The sequence below is a fragment of the Peromyscus californicus genome, unplaced genomic scaffold (genome assembly GCF_007827085.1).
Source record: "Peromyscus californicus insignis strain IS unplaced genomic scaffold, ASM782708v3 Scaffold_11__1_contigs__length_118956290, whole genome shotgun sequence".
Classification (NCBI taxonomy): Eukaryota; Metazoa; Chordata; class Mammalia; order Rodentia; family Cricetidae; genus Peromyscus; species Peromyscus californicus.
The window spans coordinates 44001807-44016498 of NW_026294402.1; the positions used below are offsets into that span (position 1 = coordinate 44001807).

General features: G+C 42.1%; 1 protein-coding gene across 17 annotated transcripts in view; it reads right to left on the bottom strand.

Annotated features, from left to right (window-relative positions):
* Positions 1 to 14692, bottom strand: part of Ncam1 (neural cell adhesion molecule 1) — a 302606-nt gene that overhangs the window by 45262 nt on the left and 242652 nt on the right. For 9 of the 17 annotated variants that reach the window (XM_052759951.1, XM_052759950.1, XM_052759954.1 and 6 more), the window contains exons 7-8: positions 14397 to 14569; positions 6637 to 6779 (exon numbers count right to left, since the gene is read on the bottom strand). In XM_052759951.1, the coding sequence (XP_052615911.1) occupies positions 6637 to 6779; positions 14397 to 14569 (316 nt within the window). Of the gene's footprint in view, positions 1 to 652; positions 683 to 6636; positions 6780 to 14396; positions 14570 to 14692 lie in introns of all 17 variants that reach the window. The other 8 variants (XM_052759947.1, XM_052759946.1, XM_052759949.1 and 5 more) reach the window with 1 other exon arrangement.

Sequence of the window (14692 nt, forward strand, 5' to 3'; positions counted from 1 at the left end):
GCAGGGGAGTTCCAAAGGCTAAATGCTACTGACTTTACAAACATAAACCCATCTGTGCCAAATCACTCCAGTCTTACAAGTTTAATGCTCCCTAAAGATAACAGATACGTTGAACCGTTTGGGGAAACCAGTGAAAGATGCCATTGGCGTGGCTTTTGACAGGAAATGCAATGTGATCATTTACCAAGGCCAGTCATTATCAAATAAGTGAGCAACAAGATGAGTTGAGCTGGAAAGGAAAGGGCTGAGTGGGTTTTAGATCACTCACTCTGTGACTTTATGGTCCAGAGCCACAGCCACCAGAGGAGAGTTCAATTTTTTAAAAATTTTTTATTCTTTCAAAATGCCTGGCTTGGGAATTGGGGCAATTTATTTCTATCAGCACAATTACCTGGGTATGATTTTACCAGCACCAGTAAGAGAATAAAGTCCTGTTTTAAAAAAATCATAAGGGTTTGTTCCTCCACTCCCAACACAGCTTGCTTGCTCATCCTAGAAGATGACACTATTGCTAGGTGATATCTACTGCTATGGACCTAAGCTTTAACTAAAGTGCTCACTAGGTTAGTGAGTCTGGTTATTAACTGTGATGGTGAGTTAAACTGAAAGGCTTTCAGAGCTAGAAACTGGCTAGTGGTCAAGTAAGCTATACCTCTTGCTTCTCTGGTCGAGTCCACGAAGCCTGGAGAGAACAAGATATAAAACACAACAAAAAGGCAGTAAAATGTCACATGTTGCTTTAGAGAACTCATACTGCATTCCGTGCACATGCAGTGTCTTTTTAATTCAGAAATTTTTTCAAGGCCCACTTTCAATTATATGACTATCCCCCAAATTTAATTCAGAAGTTAGCTGAAGTTCAGCTCCCCCCATCTTATCATCTTATGCACCTTAAAATGTCAAAATCAAAGGTGAATTGAATTCTGCATATATATGGATACAAGCAGACATATTCAACTCCTCCTATACAAAGCATCTTAAACAGTCTTCAAAATATTTGAGGGCACTATCCATTCTTATCAAATAATCAAGGGCTTCTTAGAGAGTAGATTTTCCTCTAAATGTTTTAGACAGATTATCACACATACACTAAAGCCATTTAATGCTCATGCACTTTGCAACTCAGCATGCATTTAATTAAAAGTTATTGTTATTATTTACAAAAAGGGACAAAGCAAGGAGCAGAGATACAATGAGTGTGTGAGCATGAAGTCTTTGAGACTATGGGTCAGGAAGCGTTGAGGGTTCTAAATCCTGGGTGGTGACAGCGGGTCTCTATTGCTTAAAGTTAGAAAGGTCCCAGATGGCATTTGGATGGAAGCATGGACCTTCCCCATCCAACTTGCTACTCATGAGAGAGTGAGAAAAGTCACACAAGAGGATTTGGGGAACTTTCTGCTCAAGGCTAGATTTGTTCATTTATGCAGCACATGAAATCTACTCTGCTTAACTTCTCTGTTTTCAAACTCTGAGTCAAAGACATCTGAGTAGTATTGGTTTTTTCATTGGGTGGCATTCATGACTGACTGTCCTTGATGTTCAGATGGCAAAGGACACAAAAGATGCTAGAAACAGGGAATGTGAATGAGTTAGCAAACAGTAAGTTCATCAAATACAAGGCGCTTTTGTGAGACAGGAGGATGGAGATGTTGGGTCACATTACATGATGTTGGGATGAAGAGGAAGTGAGAACAGAGAACATGCATAGACCAAAGTCACAGTGGGTCAACATGTCAGCTGTATTTGACAATTCCACAATGCTAGAAAGCTTGTTTGTCACATGCCAGGGCTGTGTCGTCAAGACTTTTCTTTTTTTTTTTTTTTTTTTTTAAAATGGGGATATAGCATATATTGTTATTTGTTTTTAAATTGGAATCTTCAGTGTCTCTGTTCCAAACCACTAGTGTTCTATGGCTTTATAAATAAGCTGTTGCTAGGGACACAAGTTTCTAGTAGCCTGATTATTCCCTCTGTGCCTGGTAGAATGTATCAAATGTCTGTCTTGGCTCCAACAATTTGGTAAAGGTGTGGCCCACTTGAAGGCAATCTGTATTCAAATCTCTATACTCAGGAAACAATTAGGCTATGGTTATATGCTCCAAATGTTAGTTTTTGGTTGTTTCAATCCTTACTTTTGTTACTCCATATACATTTCTAGTAGTTTATATGCATGTAGGTTAAAGCGAAGCACTTCTTCACTCATATTAAGCATTCCCTATACACATTTGCCCACATCTTAGGTCAGGCTCTGATCACTCTGTGCAAAGCATTTCCTGAGGGTTAAAAGTGGGCACTGAGCTTGTATCCAATAAGGAATTCTCCCCAGTGAAAAGAAAGGTTGGGCTTCGAAAGAATTCAGAATTTCAAAAGGTCTCTCTTATTTGTGGACTCCGTCTGATCTGGTCTCAGCTCCTCACCCCTCTTTATCCTTAATACTGAAGGACTCATACACCCTTCTTTAGAGTCATCTCAAGGCACAGAAACATTCAAATAGCAAATGATGGATGTCTTTTTTATGCCAGGGATTGAGTGTATAGATAATAATCCCTGGGTCTCACTCAGTATGTAAATGGTGCCTGGAATTTAGCGACACTCAAACACCTGGCAATATTTATGATGAGTCTGTATAGGATGAGGATTGATGTGACACAGATGCATAACCTTTGAAAGTATCACAAACACCTTCACACACATGTGAAAACTAACCCGCAATGATACTTACTTCCCCCTTTTTTTTTCTCACGATACCAATAAATGCTAAGAAATACATCAACTTTTGGATATCAATTATCCAAGCAATCACACTCATCTTAGCTATTAATAGTTGCTAACCTAAACCAACTCCACTTGCTGAAGCTTAATGGATTGATGAGACTTTCTCCAACCACAATGAGACTCAGTCCAGAGACATAATCAAAGGTATGACTATATTCATTTTGAATTCATCCCTTCTTTCCTTTTATAAGGAAAGACAATTCTAATATTCTATTAGCAAGTCACTACAGGTCTGTAGGTGAAATTCTTGTCTTCCTCTTCCAATGAGAAGGGCAGTGTTACAGTCAATCAATGGCGTGAAAGACAAAGCTGCTTTAATCCACTTACACCCCTTGCTAAAGGAACGTGAACCTCCAACAAAAGTTACTAGAACTACAGAAGAGCTCTGTTTCACCATGACATCCAGTCTGTCACTTTCTGAGCAACTGACTCAGAAGGAATCTGAGGTCTCTGAGCTTAGGCCTTGTCCCGGTCAATATTTTCAGCAGTGACTCAGATATTTTGAATAAGGATTCACATCGTCTGGAAGCAATGCTAACACAAATGTTAGGACAGCTGCATTGGGAAAGCTGCTGAATTATCTTCACTTTAATGTTATGCTTCTTGCTAGGGTCACCACTGACTGCCCTACGTCATTACTTTTAACATGCAGATACAGCATAAGGGGATCAATTTGAGCAGAAATACTCCAACTTCCAGAATTGTTAAGTAAAATCTCCATGAACAGTTAATCCCAACTGAAAGATGGTCTGAAGTAGTAGTTTTCTAGGCAGGGAGAGTTTTAGTGATGATAACAGTTGGCTATTGGTATTGGGGGGTGGTGAGAAATTGTAGATACCTTGCAATGCATAAAGCAGTCCCAGTGAAGGGAGAGTCTTGCTAAATGGCCAAAGTGACTGTGGCTGAGAAACAAAGCTGCAACACGTGAAATACACACAAAATTCTGTACTGTTGCTCAAGCAAACAACTTCACGAGAAAGCAACAGGAGATAAGTTGCCTAAATGGAGTTCATATTATAGACCTACATATTCTAGGTGACTATGATATGACATGACTCAGGGGCTAATGCTACTTTGACTACATGATGTGTCTAGGTCAAGATGATAACCCCACTGAGATCTGTCCCGGTTACAGGGGGATGGTAAGGTTTTATTGAGTGCTAGTGAACTGAAACCATCAAGTCATAGGACAACTATTAGGGTGAAGGGTATAGAAATCGTGACCTATGAGAAACTGGAAAATTCTAGGTGTCTGTTAAAGGAAGAAGAGTTGCAGCTTCTGTTCCAGTGACTCAGATTCTGAGTGGTGGAGGTGGAGGGTTCCGAGCAGTGGGAAAGAAGACAGCCCTTTGTGATACTGTAACCATAACATGTCAGATAGGGGCTGAGTGACCTGGAAAGGATGCTAGAAAGCGAGCCAGGTGAACTCACAAAGCTCAAAAAGGCTCTTCCAAAATGATCTCTTAGCCTGCAGCTCTGTGGGACTTAACGCTGAGGGGGGGTATCTATTTCACTCATTAGATTAAACGGGTACCTTTGTGACCTGCTTAGCTGAGCATCCCAATTTTAGAAATGGTTTTCTTCACTCCTAGAATTCAGTGGTGCTGGTCATCTCAATACATAATTATATATAATGCAACTTTAGGTGGGATAGAATGCGAGGGGTAGTTGCCATTGTGAAAATGACTAGAACTAGAATACAGCCTGCTCACTGGCAGACCATGTTTCATCATTACTAGCCATTTATAGTATCAGATTGGCACCGATGATTCTTTGATGTCAATATTTAATGAGAGAAGTGGCAAAATTTTCTTATATAAGATATTATTTAAGCAAATACATTGATGTGGTAGCATGGTGAACTTTTCTGGTGGACTTGTTCTGACATTGACTGACTCATGCTCCATGAATGTCACTTCAAGCAAACCTGAAGCTAGTCTACAGTAAAATAAACTGTGATCTAAACTGTGCTGGGCTTAAATAGTTATCTCAGATCAAGACAGACGATCCATAGAGAAAACTGAATTGATAAAAAAAAAATCAGTCCCAATGTGTTTGAGATGGTTTTTTCATGATATCTTCAGTCTCAATATTTAGGGAATATGAGCGCATATTAGTTCCTAGCTATTTATTATCATTTTATAAAAATGAAATCATAGGTACAAGCCAGAAGTGCCAACCTATTAAAGACAAACCCCAAGTAGGCACAAATCTTAATAATCTTTCTTGTCCAGTTTAACTGTTGAGCTATTTCTAGAAAAGACACAGAACTTAAAAATGTCATTCATCTGAAATAGATGTTTTGTCCTTCGCTGTAGGTCAGAGATACATACTAGGTCACTTGGACAAATCTACTTTGAAATCTAATATAGAAAGACTGGCCAAGCAGTGGCCATGTGGATTAAGCCCTGAAATGTACATTGGGTCCATGTAACACACAAAGGAAGCCGAAATCTTAGCTGGGAATTTAATTCCAGTGTCGATAAAGAAATTATTGAAGTAAACACCTCACTTCTTAATTTAGCTGGCTTTTGCAGATCAAACAGCATATGCGAGTTTCAAAAATATTTAGCAGTTCCTCAGTTGAGTTTCTGTTAAGTTGGATTCAACTCTGGGTACAAAACTTGCAAAACGAGGAATGGACTATTTGAAATAGAGCTTTCTGTTCCTTTAGAATTTGCTTTGTTTTCTGTCACCGAAGTAGAAATTGGTTCCTCAAATGCAAATTCCACTTTGAGCCCTGGTACTTAATATTCTCCCTTTGGCTTTCTTTCAGTTTATTTCTAGAGATTTCTTTGAACCTGGCAGAAGAGGGCATATCTATCATTTTTGACATTCTGGTCAATAGGCAATCCATTATACATCCTCTTTAAGGCTATGGCTATTACTCTTGAGTAGGTAACCAAGCTTTGGCAAACTAAAACAAAGCCTATTACTACAGGAGATGCAAAATAATATTGGAGAGGTGCCATAAAGCCATTATTTTTTTCCTTTGTATAGTGCTTCAGAATGAATTTAGGGCCATGTGTTCTACCGTGCTGCTTTTCCTAAAGATATCTACACTGCTCTGCAACTTAACCCATTCTTTTTGTCTTTTTGGCCCACTCAGTAGCAATGGGCTACATGATGTGGGGTGGTCATGCCAATATTTATATATTACCAGTAATAAAGAAAGCTTTCCAATGGCCTACAGATGCATGCACCTTAAAGCTAAATGTTCTCAGTCATTTAACTTGCCAGGGAGTTACTACCACATACTTAAATTTTGGTGAGTATATTACAGAACCCAGGTATAAATACCATCATCTAGAAACTGCTAATTATTTTTGCCTTTAGAACAAAATGGAATCCAAATGTGACCAAGAATACAGGCAGACACAAAGGCAACCAAGCTTTTGTGCACAGAGTGCGTGCATACAGCGTGAGTATATGAGACGCGAGGAAGAGAATTAATAGACTCATCCTGATCCCTATTGTTTCTGGGAGACACTTTTCTGGGTGTGTCTGAGCTGATGACAACATCATCTGATGCCCCAGAATCTTGCTTGTCCTGGGTCCTCACAGCTCCACAAGCCTGGATCAGAAATTCACTATTGCCTCCTCCCCAAACCATCTAACGTGACCAAGCCCACTACCAATATGCCCCTGGCAATCCATACAGGGAAAGAGTCCATCCCACTGTGAGAGGATGTTGAGTAGATCACAACCAGGCAGGCTGGAGGAGGGAGGTTGCAGGACCTACTGTGACCACGGTGACCACTTCCCATCTTGCCACGTGCCAAAGAGAACTGGGCCTGGAGTAGACTTGAGATGTTTCAAGTCTGCATTCCATAGCCCTGAAACTCTTGGGTGACATTGTACCTTTTCTTCACTGCTGATGTTTCGGGTGGAAGTTCTCCAGGTGATGGAGGGGATGGGATCTCCTGAGGCTTCACAGGTAAGAGTGACTTGTTCCTCTAGTTCCATGGCCGTCTGATTCTCTACATAGGTGATTTTGGGCTTTGCTGAAAAGAAAAAAAAACATTTCCATGAATTTATCTGGTTATTTTGCTCTTGGAGTTTAAGTGATAACATGTATTCATTTAAAAGGGTTTCTTATTTACTAAACATAAGGCTCAAGTCTAGGTATAATAGGAGACACAGAACTGAGCCTCCAAAGGTTCTGGCAACATTGAAATGACAGTCAGAGAAACTTTCTCTGGAATATACAGACAATAGGCGCTTGAAGCCACTGCAGAGGAGCGCCACATTGCCACACTGGCTCTAGCCTTCACATGCAGATGGCTTTGGGGCAGGCCATGGGATTTTCAGCAGGTGCAAATGTGGGTGGAATGGACTCATTCTAAGCTCAGAAAAATTCTTGAAGGAAAGATAAGGAGCAAAAGGAGAGGTAGGGAGGGATGGAGGGAGGGAGGAAGGGAGGGAGGGGAGGAGGAGGCTGTTTCATGGAACAAGAGGACAAAGCAGGTAGTATTTTACCCATAAGCCAGAGAAGCTCATGGGTGGAGTTTCATTGGAGCCATGGAGTGGTCACTGAACCCCAAGAAGGTCAATCTAGGGGGAATTCTAGAATGGAGAAAACCTTGAGTTAGAAGCCAGTCTGGAAGCTTTGGTCACATGCTTCAGGGTAGGCTGAGGACAGGGAGGAGGGAAGCTGAGCTGAGTTCATTTTCCAAATGTTTGAGAGAATGCAAAGAACACACATCTTCCAAAACTGAGTTAAGTGTGAAAACATTAGAGAAAATTGAATTTTCCTAATTTAAAACAATTATACTCAGAAATTGCTGAACCTTCCATAGAAGAGAAAAGATAAGGCTGTGCAAACAACTTATTTCACTACTAGAGAGAAAGGCGGGGTAAAAAAGACACAAAGCCAGAATGACAGGTGGCTTCTGAAATCACTATATTTCTTTTCTATTCAACTTCATAGTAACTGCAAGTCAGCTAAAGATATGGACTGAAAAGATCTATATGGAAGTCCTCCACGAAGCTTCAATAAACTGAAATCAGTGACAAAGAGCCTGCTTCCAGACAAAAATCACCTGAATAGCTCAAACGGCTTCTTAACATCACCAACAGGACACTTAGCAAATTATTTTCTCATGGCTGGTACATAGTCAAATGTTAACCCAGCAAGGTCAAATGATGTTGAGATGATGGAGTCCAGGGGTTCTGGCTGTAGCTTTCTGTAGGAAGACTTTATGTCTTACCTTGGTAAAGATGCCTTGCAGGAGGTCACAGCTTATATCATATGGAATGAGGGTTTACTGGTATCAAATACTAACTAATTTTAGAGGGTAAAATAAAGCAAAGCAAAATTCAGGTGAAATAGGAGTTGAATCTCTAGGCTACCAAAGCGATCAAACGAAAAGGAAAAGGGACAGTAGACATAAGAGAACAACAGATAATCCCAGCACTCGGGAGGCAGAGGCAGGTGGTTCTCTGTGATGTCGACGCCAGCCTGGTCTACAGGGACAGTTCTAGGACAGCCAGGGCTACACAGAGAAACACTGTCTTGAAAAACCAACCAACCAACCAAACAAACAAAAAAACCCCACACAGATTCTCTAAACAGTGACTTGGGGGCTGGAGCTAGCTGGGTATACAATGGCCAAATTTCTGGAAACTTCATTGTAAGAGTCTGAGATTTAGATAGTGTTTTGGACCTTCTGGCCCTTAGCATTTTGTCTTGTCAGAGAAAGGGTAACAGAGGAAGGGTCAGGTGATATCTATGATTCTATCAGCTGCCAGAGGAAGGCAGAGCATCACAGGTGTTGAGGTTAATGAAATGTCTCCAGAGACTCTTATGTTTGAACACTTGGCCCCTGCTGGTGGCGCTGTTTGTGAAGGTTATGGCAGTTTTCAGAGGTAGAGCTCTGCTGGAGGAAGTACATCACTGGGGGCAGAGATTTTATAGCCTGACCTCATTTCCTGTTTCCTGTCTACTTCCTGTGTGTGGATGAAATTTGATCCTTCTACTTCCTGATTGCCAGACTGGCCTCGTGGCTTCTGATGTCATGCCTTCCCAATCATGGTGGACTGTATCAACTTTGGAGCTGTTAGTCAAAATAAGCCCTTTTCTCCTTTAAGTTTTGGTCTGAGGATTCTATCTAAGCCACAGAAAATAAACACAATAAGGATGTTATAAATAATTTCATGGAGACAGAAAACACTATTGGGCAACCAGGGACATATGCAGAGTGTCTTCTGCTTGTAAAAGATTCCCTCCCTCTGTGTGCTAGCACCAAGAGGGATCTCTCTAAGTTTCATCTTCCCATGGTCCTCGCTCCAGCTTGAGTTCTGCACGAGCTCCTAGAGTTTACAACATTCTTCTGCTGTCTCTCTGCCTCCCTGAGACTTAGTGCCTCCAACGGTTGCATCTCTCCTTGTATAAGCTACTTTTTGGTGGCTGTGATAAAACACCATGACCAAGACAATTTATAGAAGAAAGAGTGGGTTTTGGCTTACACTTCCAGAGGGATAGAGTCCCTCATGGTGAGCTCATAGCAGTCAGCATTAGGCAGAGCAACAGGAGCAAGAAGCTGAGCTCTTTAAACATCTTTAAACTAAGCAGAGAGAGCCAACTGGAAGCATGGTAAGGAGATATACACTTAAATCCTGCCCCCAGTGACTTACTTCTGACAGCAGAGCCATACTTTCTAAACTTCCCCAAAACAGTGCCAACAACTGGGACCAAGTGTCCAAATGCCTGAGACCATGGGGGAACATTTCTCATTCAAAGCACCCTTCTCACTATCCTGTGAATACTAGTCCACTGCTCTGCACTTTGCTACTCAGCAACAGCCATGCCCACTCCTGTGCCCGCAGTTTCTGGGAGTCCAGTCCAAGGAGAGCCCTGAGATTTTCTCCTTCAGTCCCAGGTGGTCTCTTGCTATCACCCATAAGTTCTGCTTTAGTTACAGGAGATAGGTAACCAAGGCTTCTGCTACCACTGAACATGCATCAGCTCATGGCATCAGGAGACATCAAAATCATTAGCATAGGCATAAATAATTAGCAGATCACTAGCAGAGGCAAAAAATAGCTTTTCAGAAGGACCCACAGAGAACAATGATGGAACCTCACAGCCAACGTAGAATAAAGCTACTTAAGGAAAGGAGCCCTTGGCTGATAACTAAGGCAACACACAGTAGAGCAGGTCTCTATCATAGGGTGTCATTCAGTTACAATGACAACAGTTTCTGCTTTAGTCATAATCTTTACATACTGTGCTACCCTTTCTGAAGCCATCAGAGGTTTGATCTCTTCTTTGCTACCCAAGGTGTAGTTCTCTTTCCCCTTCAACACCATTAAGCTTTGCTACTGCAGAGCAAACCTTCTCAATCTACCTCAGGGATCACCCATGGCAGCAATCTAGAAGGGAAAGGATTAAGAGCAAAGAAAGATGCTCTAACCAGCTGGTCCCTTTTCATCAGGCTCTTTGATCTCATGCTAGTTGCTTCAACCAATGAAGAAGACCAAGAGAAGGAGGAGGGAAAGAGGGATTAAGAGGCAGAAGGAGAGAGATAGGAGTTCAAGAGAGCTGAAGGAGCTCTCCTTGCAGCATTGTGGAGGATGCTGATTCTGGATTCGACACAGTTGTTACAGATCCATGATTTCCTTGCTGACTTGTCTAAGAGCTCAGCTACCTCTCTCTGCTTGCCCCACTGTGCTGTCTAGAGAACACTCTAACAGTCTTGGGAAAGAAATGGTGGTGGTGTGTGTGCAGATGCAGATGCTCAGGGGTGTAGGGATGTAGGCATGATTGTGTTCATTTAGGATGAAGACCGGGGAAACACATCCCGCCTTGCCTGTTTCTCCATCCTAATTTCTCTTTTCCTTGCCACTTCCCCTGGCCTTATCCATTTTGTTCATTCTCCCATGGCCCCACAAGACTCCTCATTTGCTACCTGTCCTTCCTGCCTGAGTCAATCATTGCCACCAAAAGGGGCTGGAAGAGGAACAAGAGCTGTTCTCAGTCATCCATGATAGAGTTGAGTAGGTTCCACAGAGCAGCTTCTTAAATGCTGGGTTATGACCCTATGAAATTACACAATTGCAAAGCAGAAGTTATAATAAAATTTGGCAATAGTAAAATGTTTCTGGACAGGAAAAGACCAGAAATTAATTCAAAATCAAATGCACAGTGAATCTAAGTTGCTTCTGGCAGTGTTTGCCCATGTTGCATTGTGTGGCTTCACTGCAGTCTTGGTTCTGAATGCTCAGCATGTACATGCCCTCCCATCACACAATACCAACAAGCACTGGCTGCAAAGCCTCAGGCTCAGCTTCAAGACTATTGTATGTTATGAATTGTAGTGTTTTTACTACACATGCAAAGTTTTCTGCTCTTACAGAAGCATAATGGCTTAATTATGGAAAACAATGACTTCAAATATTTTCCTACCATCATTCCTCAGCATGTAAGTATCAAATTAGTGTATCTTTGGATAGTATTGCTTGATTTGGATAGAATGCTCGATTTTAAAAATTGCTGTTTGAGTTGCTGACTTGAGTTTCACAGAAAAATTATTCAATGAGTTTTGGCTTGGAATTGGAGACAGCATTTCCAACAATTTCTGAAATGGTCCTAAACAAATTCCTGCCATTTTGTACTGTGTATTTATGCAAAGTGGTGTTCTCAGCCTTGATGATTATAAACAAAAACATCAAGCAACACTGAAGAACACTGAAGACATTCCATGTTCTGTAATATCAAATATTCAGCCAAGATTTAATTCTTTATTAAATAAACAAGCATGCCCATCTCATTGGTATGCAAATGTGCTTTCGGTTTTTAATAAGTGGAAAAGTATATGTATACCCAAACCACAGTTTTAAAATAAGGCTGTTTAAAAATTTCTCAGTAAAAAGGACTTGCAAGTGGAAAGCATCTAGAGAACCTATGAGCAGCTTTGTGGTCAAGGGACAACACACAGTCTCTCATATTCCTATCCATTTCTTCCATTTCTTATGCACGCAGTTAGCATAGGTGCCTACTGACTGCATGGAGATGTAGCCATCACTGCTTTCCCAGGGTGTGAACCAAGAAGCCATTGTTTTGCTTTGAATCATGGTTCCTTATGAGGAGCACCTGAACTCTGTGTGTCATTTGTAAAATAGGAACAATAATTGAGTCTACCTCAGAGGGCTGTGGTGAGGATTGCAAAGGCTAATTTGTGGTTATTTGGCAGGTCATGGAACAAATGCTACTTCTGTATTGGATACTATTATTATTATTATTATTATTATTACTTTAATGGTTCCCCAGAAACAAGAGAGGATAACTTTATCCCAGGATCATCTCCCTATGACATGGGTCATGCATCAGTCGCATGAACTAATGGCTATTCTTTCAGTTATTCAACTGCTCCTGCCAACTGTCCTAGGCGCTGGAGGCATGTGTGTAAGCCAGCCAGGCAGAGTCCCTGTCCCCAGCAGCTCAGCATGTGCTTTCCAAACAATGCCTGAGGCACTTGTCCCACCATTCGAAATGAAGTAGTGCATCATTTTGATGACTAACTGATGCCACACAGGATAGGAAATCTTTCCTATAAAACACCACCATGCTGTTGCTATGGAGACATTATAGGGGGCTGTCATTTCAAATGTCAGTGTTGGACATCTCCACGTGCCTGTGAATCTACTGATGAGAACAGACTCCATGATACTATATTTTAAACTTGGCAATGACCGGACTCACAGTAAACACTCAAGTGGATAGTGCTGATTGACACTATCTATCCTCTTTTGTATGTTTATATGTCTATCTCTATCTTTGTGTTTCTCACAGTCCAATTTCACTTATCTCTCTAGCCACTCTATCTAGCTGCAAAGGTGCTCAATATTTCTTAAATGAAGGGATAAATTAACAAATGCACCTGCCCTTCTCTATAATCTAGAAAACAGAACGATTGGAGGGGTAGATTAATCTGAAGTAGAGAGAAAACAACATTAAGAATGATTTTTTTTATGGGCTGGGAAGACAGCTCAGCCAGTAAAGTATCTGCTTTGCAAAGGTGAGGATCTTAGTCTGATCCTCAGACCCACATAAAAGAAACCCTGGCACAGTCAGCCATATTTGTAATTGCAGCCCTTGGGGAGATGAAGACAGACAGATCCCCGGAACTTGCTGGTAGCTAGCCTCGCTAACTTAGTAAGCAGTAGCTTAATGAGACCCCCATCTCCCCAAAAGGTGGACAGCACCTGAGGAATGACACCCAAGGTTGACCTTTGGTTCCATCCTCATGGACATCTATGTGCAGCTGCACATACACACATATGCAAACACGTGTGCACACACCTAAGCATGTTTTTTTCATGACGTTTTGTGTTCCTTTTCATTACCTATTTGTAGACCCAGTTGTCATCAATACACAGAGAAGACTCATCTGTGATGACCAGGGCCATCTGCATAAAAGCATCTGATTTTCAACAGCATGTTTACAGACAGATCTCTTCATCAAACTAAGCAAGCAGGTCCCAATACTGGCTCCTAGGTGTACATTTTAACTCCATGGGAGGGACAGGCACCAGAGAGGCCTCTCTGGCCTGGTGTTCCCCAGCACGGTCTACCGTACAGCATTTTATCTGTGCTTTTTAGACAGAGAAGCAGAGACCTTCTTTGCAACAAATCCTTTTTTTTTTTTTCCCACAAGCAGGCCAAAAACGCATTTCAATTCTGAAATGCCTGGAAGTTGCCGAATTTATAAGAACAAAGCAGATGGAGAGATGAAAGCTTTTTCTGTGACTTCCTATGACACACAGTGGCACACAGGCCAGTAAAGGAGGGGGAAAACGGTGAGGCAACCTGTCAAGGACTGCTATTTACTAAGGTATCGTGAGTCTGGAGCTGTTTTGAGAACCAGGGATAAAGCAATGTATAAAACAGCCAGCATGCTCCCAATACACTTTGAATGCTAATGGAGACTGGAGAGAAACATGTCAAGAGGATTGGTTCAGGACTTGTTAGGTGAGTGGAGAAGATACAGTGAGACCTGAGGGTGGTCAGGAGGGTGATAGCTTGGATGGGGAGAGGCAACAGCAGAGATGAGGTGAGGGAAGGATTCAGGAAAACATGCCTGAGCTGAGGTCTGCCTGATGATAACAAGAAGGCCGCTCAGAGCAGGTCTGTCTTAGGCAACGATACTCCAAGCAGAATAGCCTCAAAAGCAATGTCCTGAAGTTAGGGAATTAGCTTGGTGTGAGGCAGAGACAGAAAGGAGGCTGGTGTAGTTGGAGAGCTTTCTCTATGGAGCAGACGGAGGAAAAGCTGGGGCTAGAATACAAGTTAGGGTATACTGGGCCATGAGATTAGTGTGGAGTTTACTTCAGCAGCAACAGGGATCTTGAAAAGAGGATTGGCATGGAGGTCCTCTGGTTACCATGAGTAGAAGAGATTGAGGGGCACCAAGGTGGGGAGCAAGGACACCAGCTAGAAGGCTGTGTGTTATTCAATGGTTTCCTGGACTAGGGCTTAGGTGTCAGAGCAGGCAGCAAATGGTCACCTTTTGGATGCCTGCCGCAGTAGTGTGGGCATGCCTTTTCTGATGGCTAGAGTGTGCAGAGTAGGAGGAAGTGTGGCTGAACAGTGACCCTGACCCACACTGCGCTGCACGTACCGAAGACCTTGAGGTGGATGGACGCATCCTGCTCGCCAGCCTTGTTCTCAGCAATGCAGACATACTCAGCCTCGTCATTTTTGTCCACGTTCCTGATAGTCAGCTCAGAACTGTCATCATTGAAGATGTGCTTCTCATCATCTTCCTCCTCGGTTTCAATGGGTTCCCCATCCCTATACAGTTCAGAAATGCAAAGGGTGATGACTCTGAGCATGGAGCTAAGAGGTTTCTGCCCAATCAGTTTCCACAGGCTGCAGACTGTGCTGATGGGACAGCTTCAGTCTACATAGAGGGAG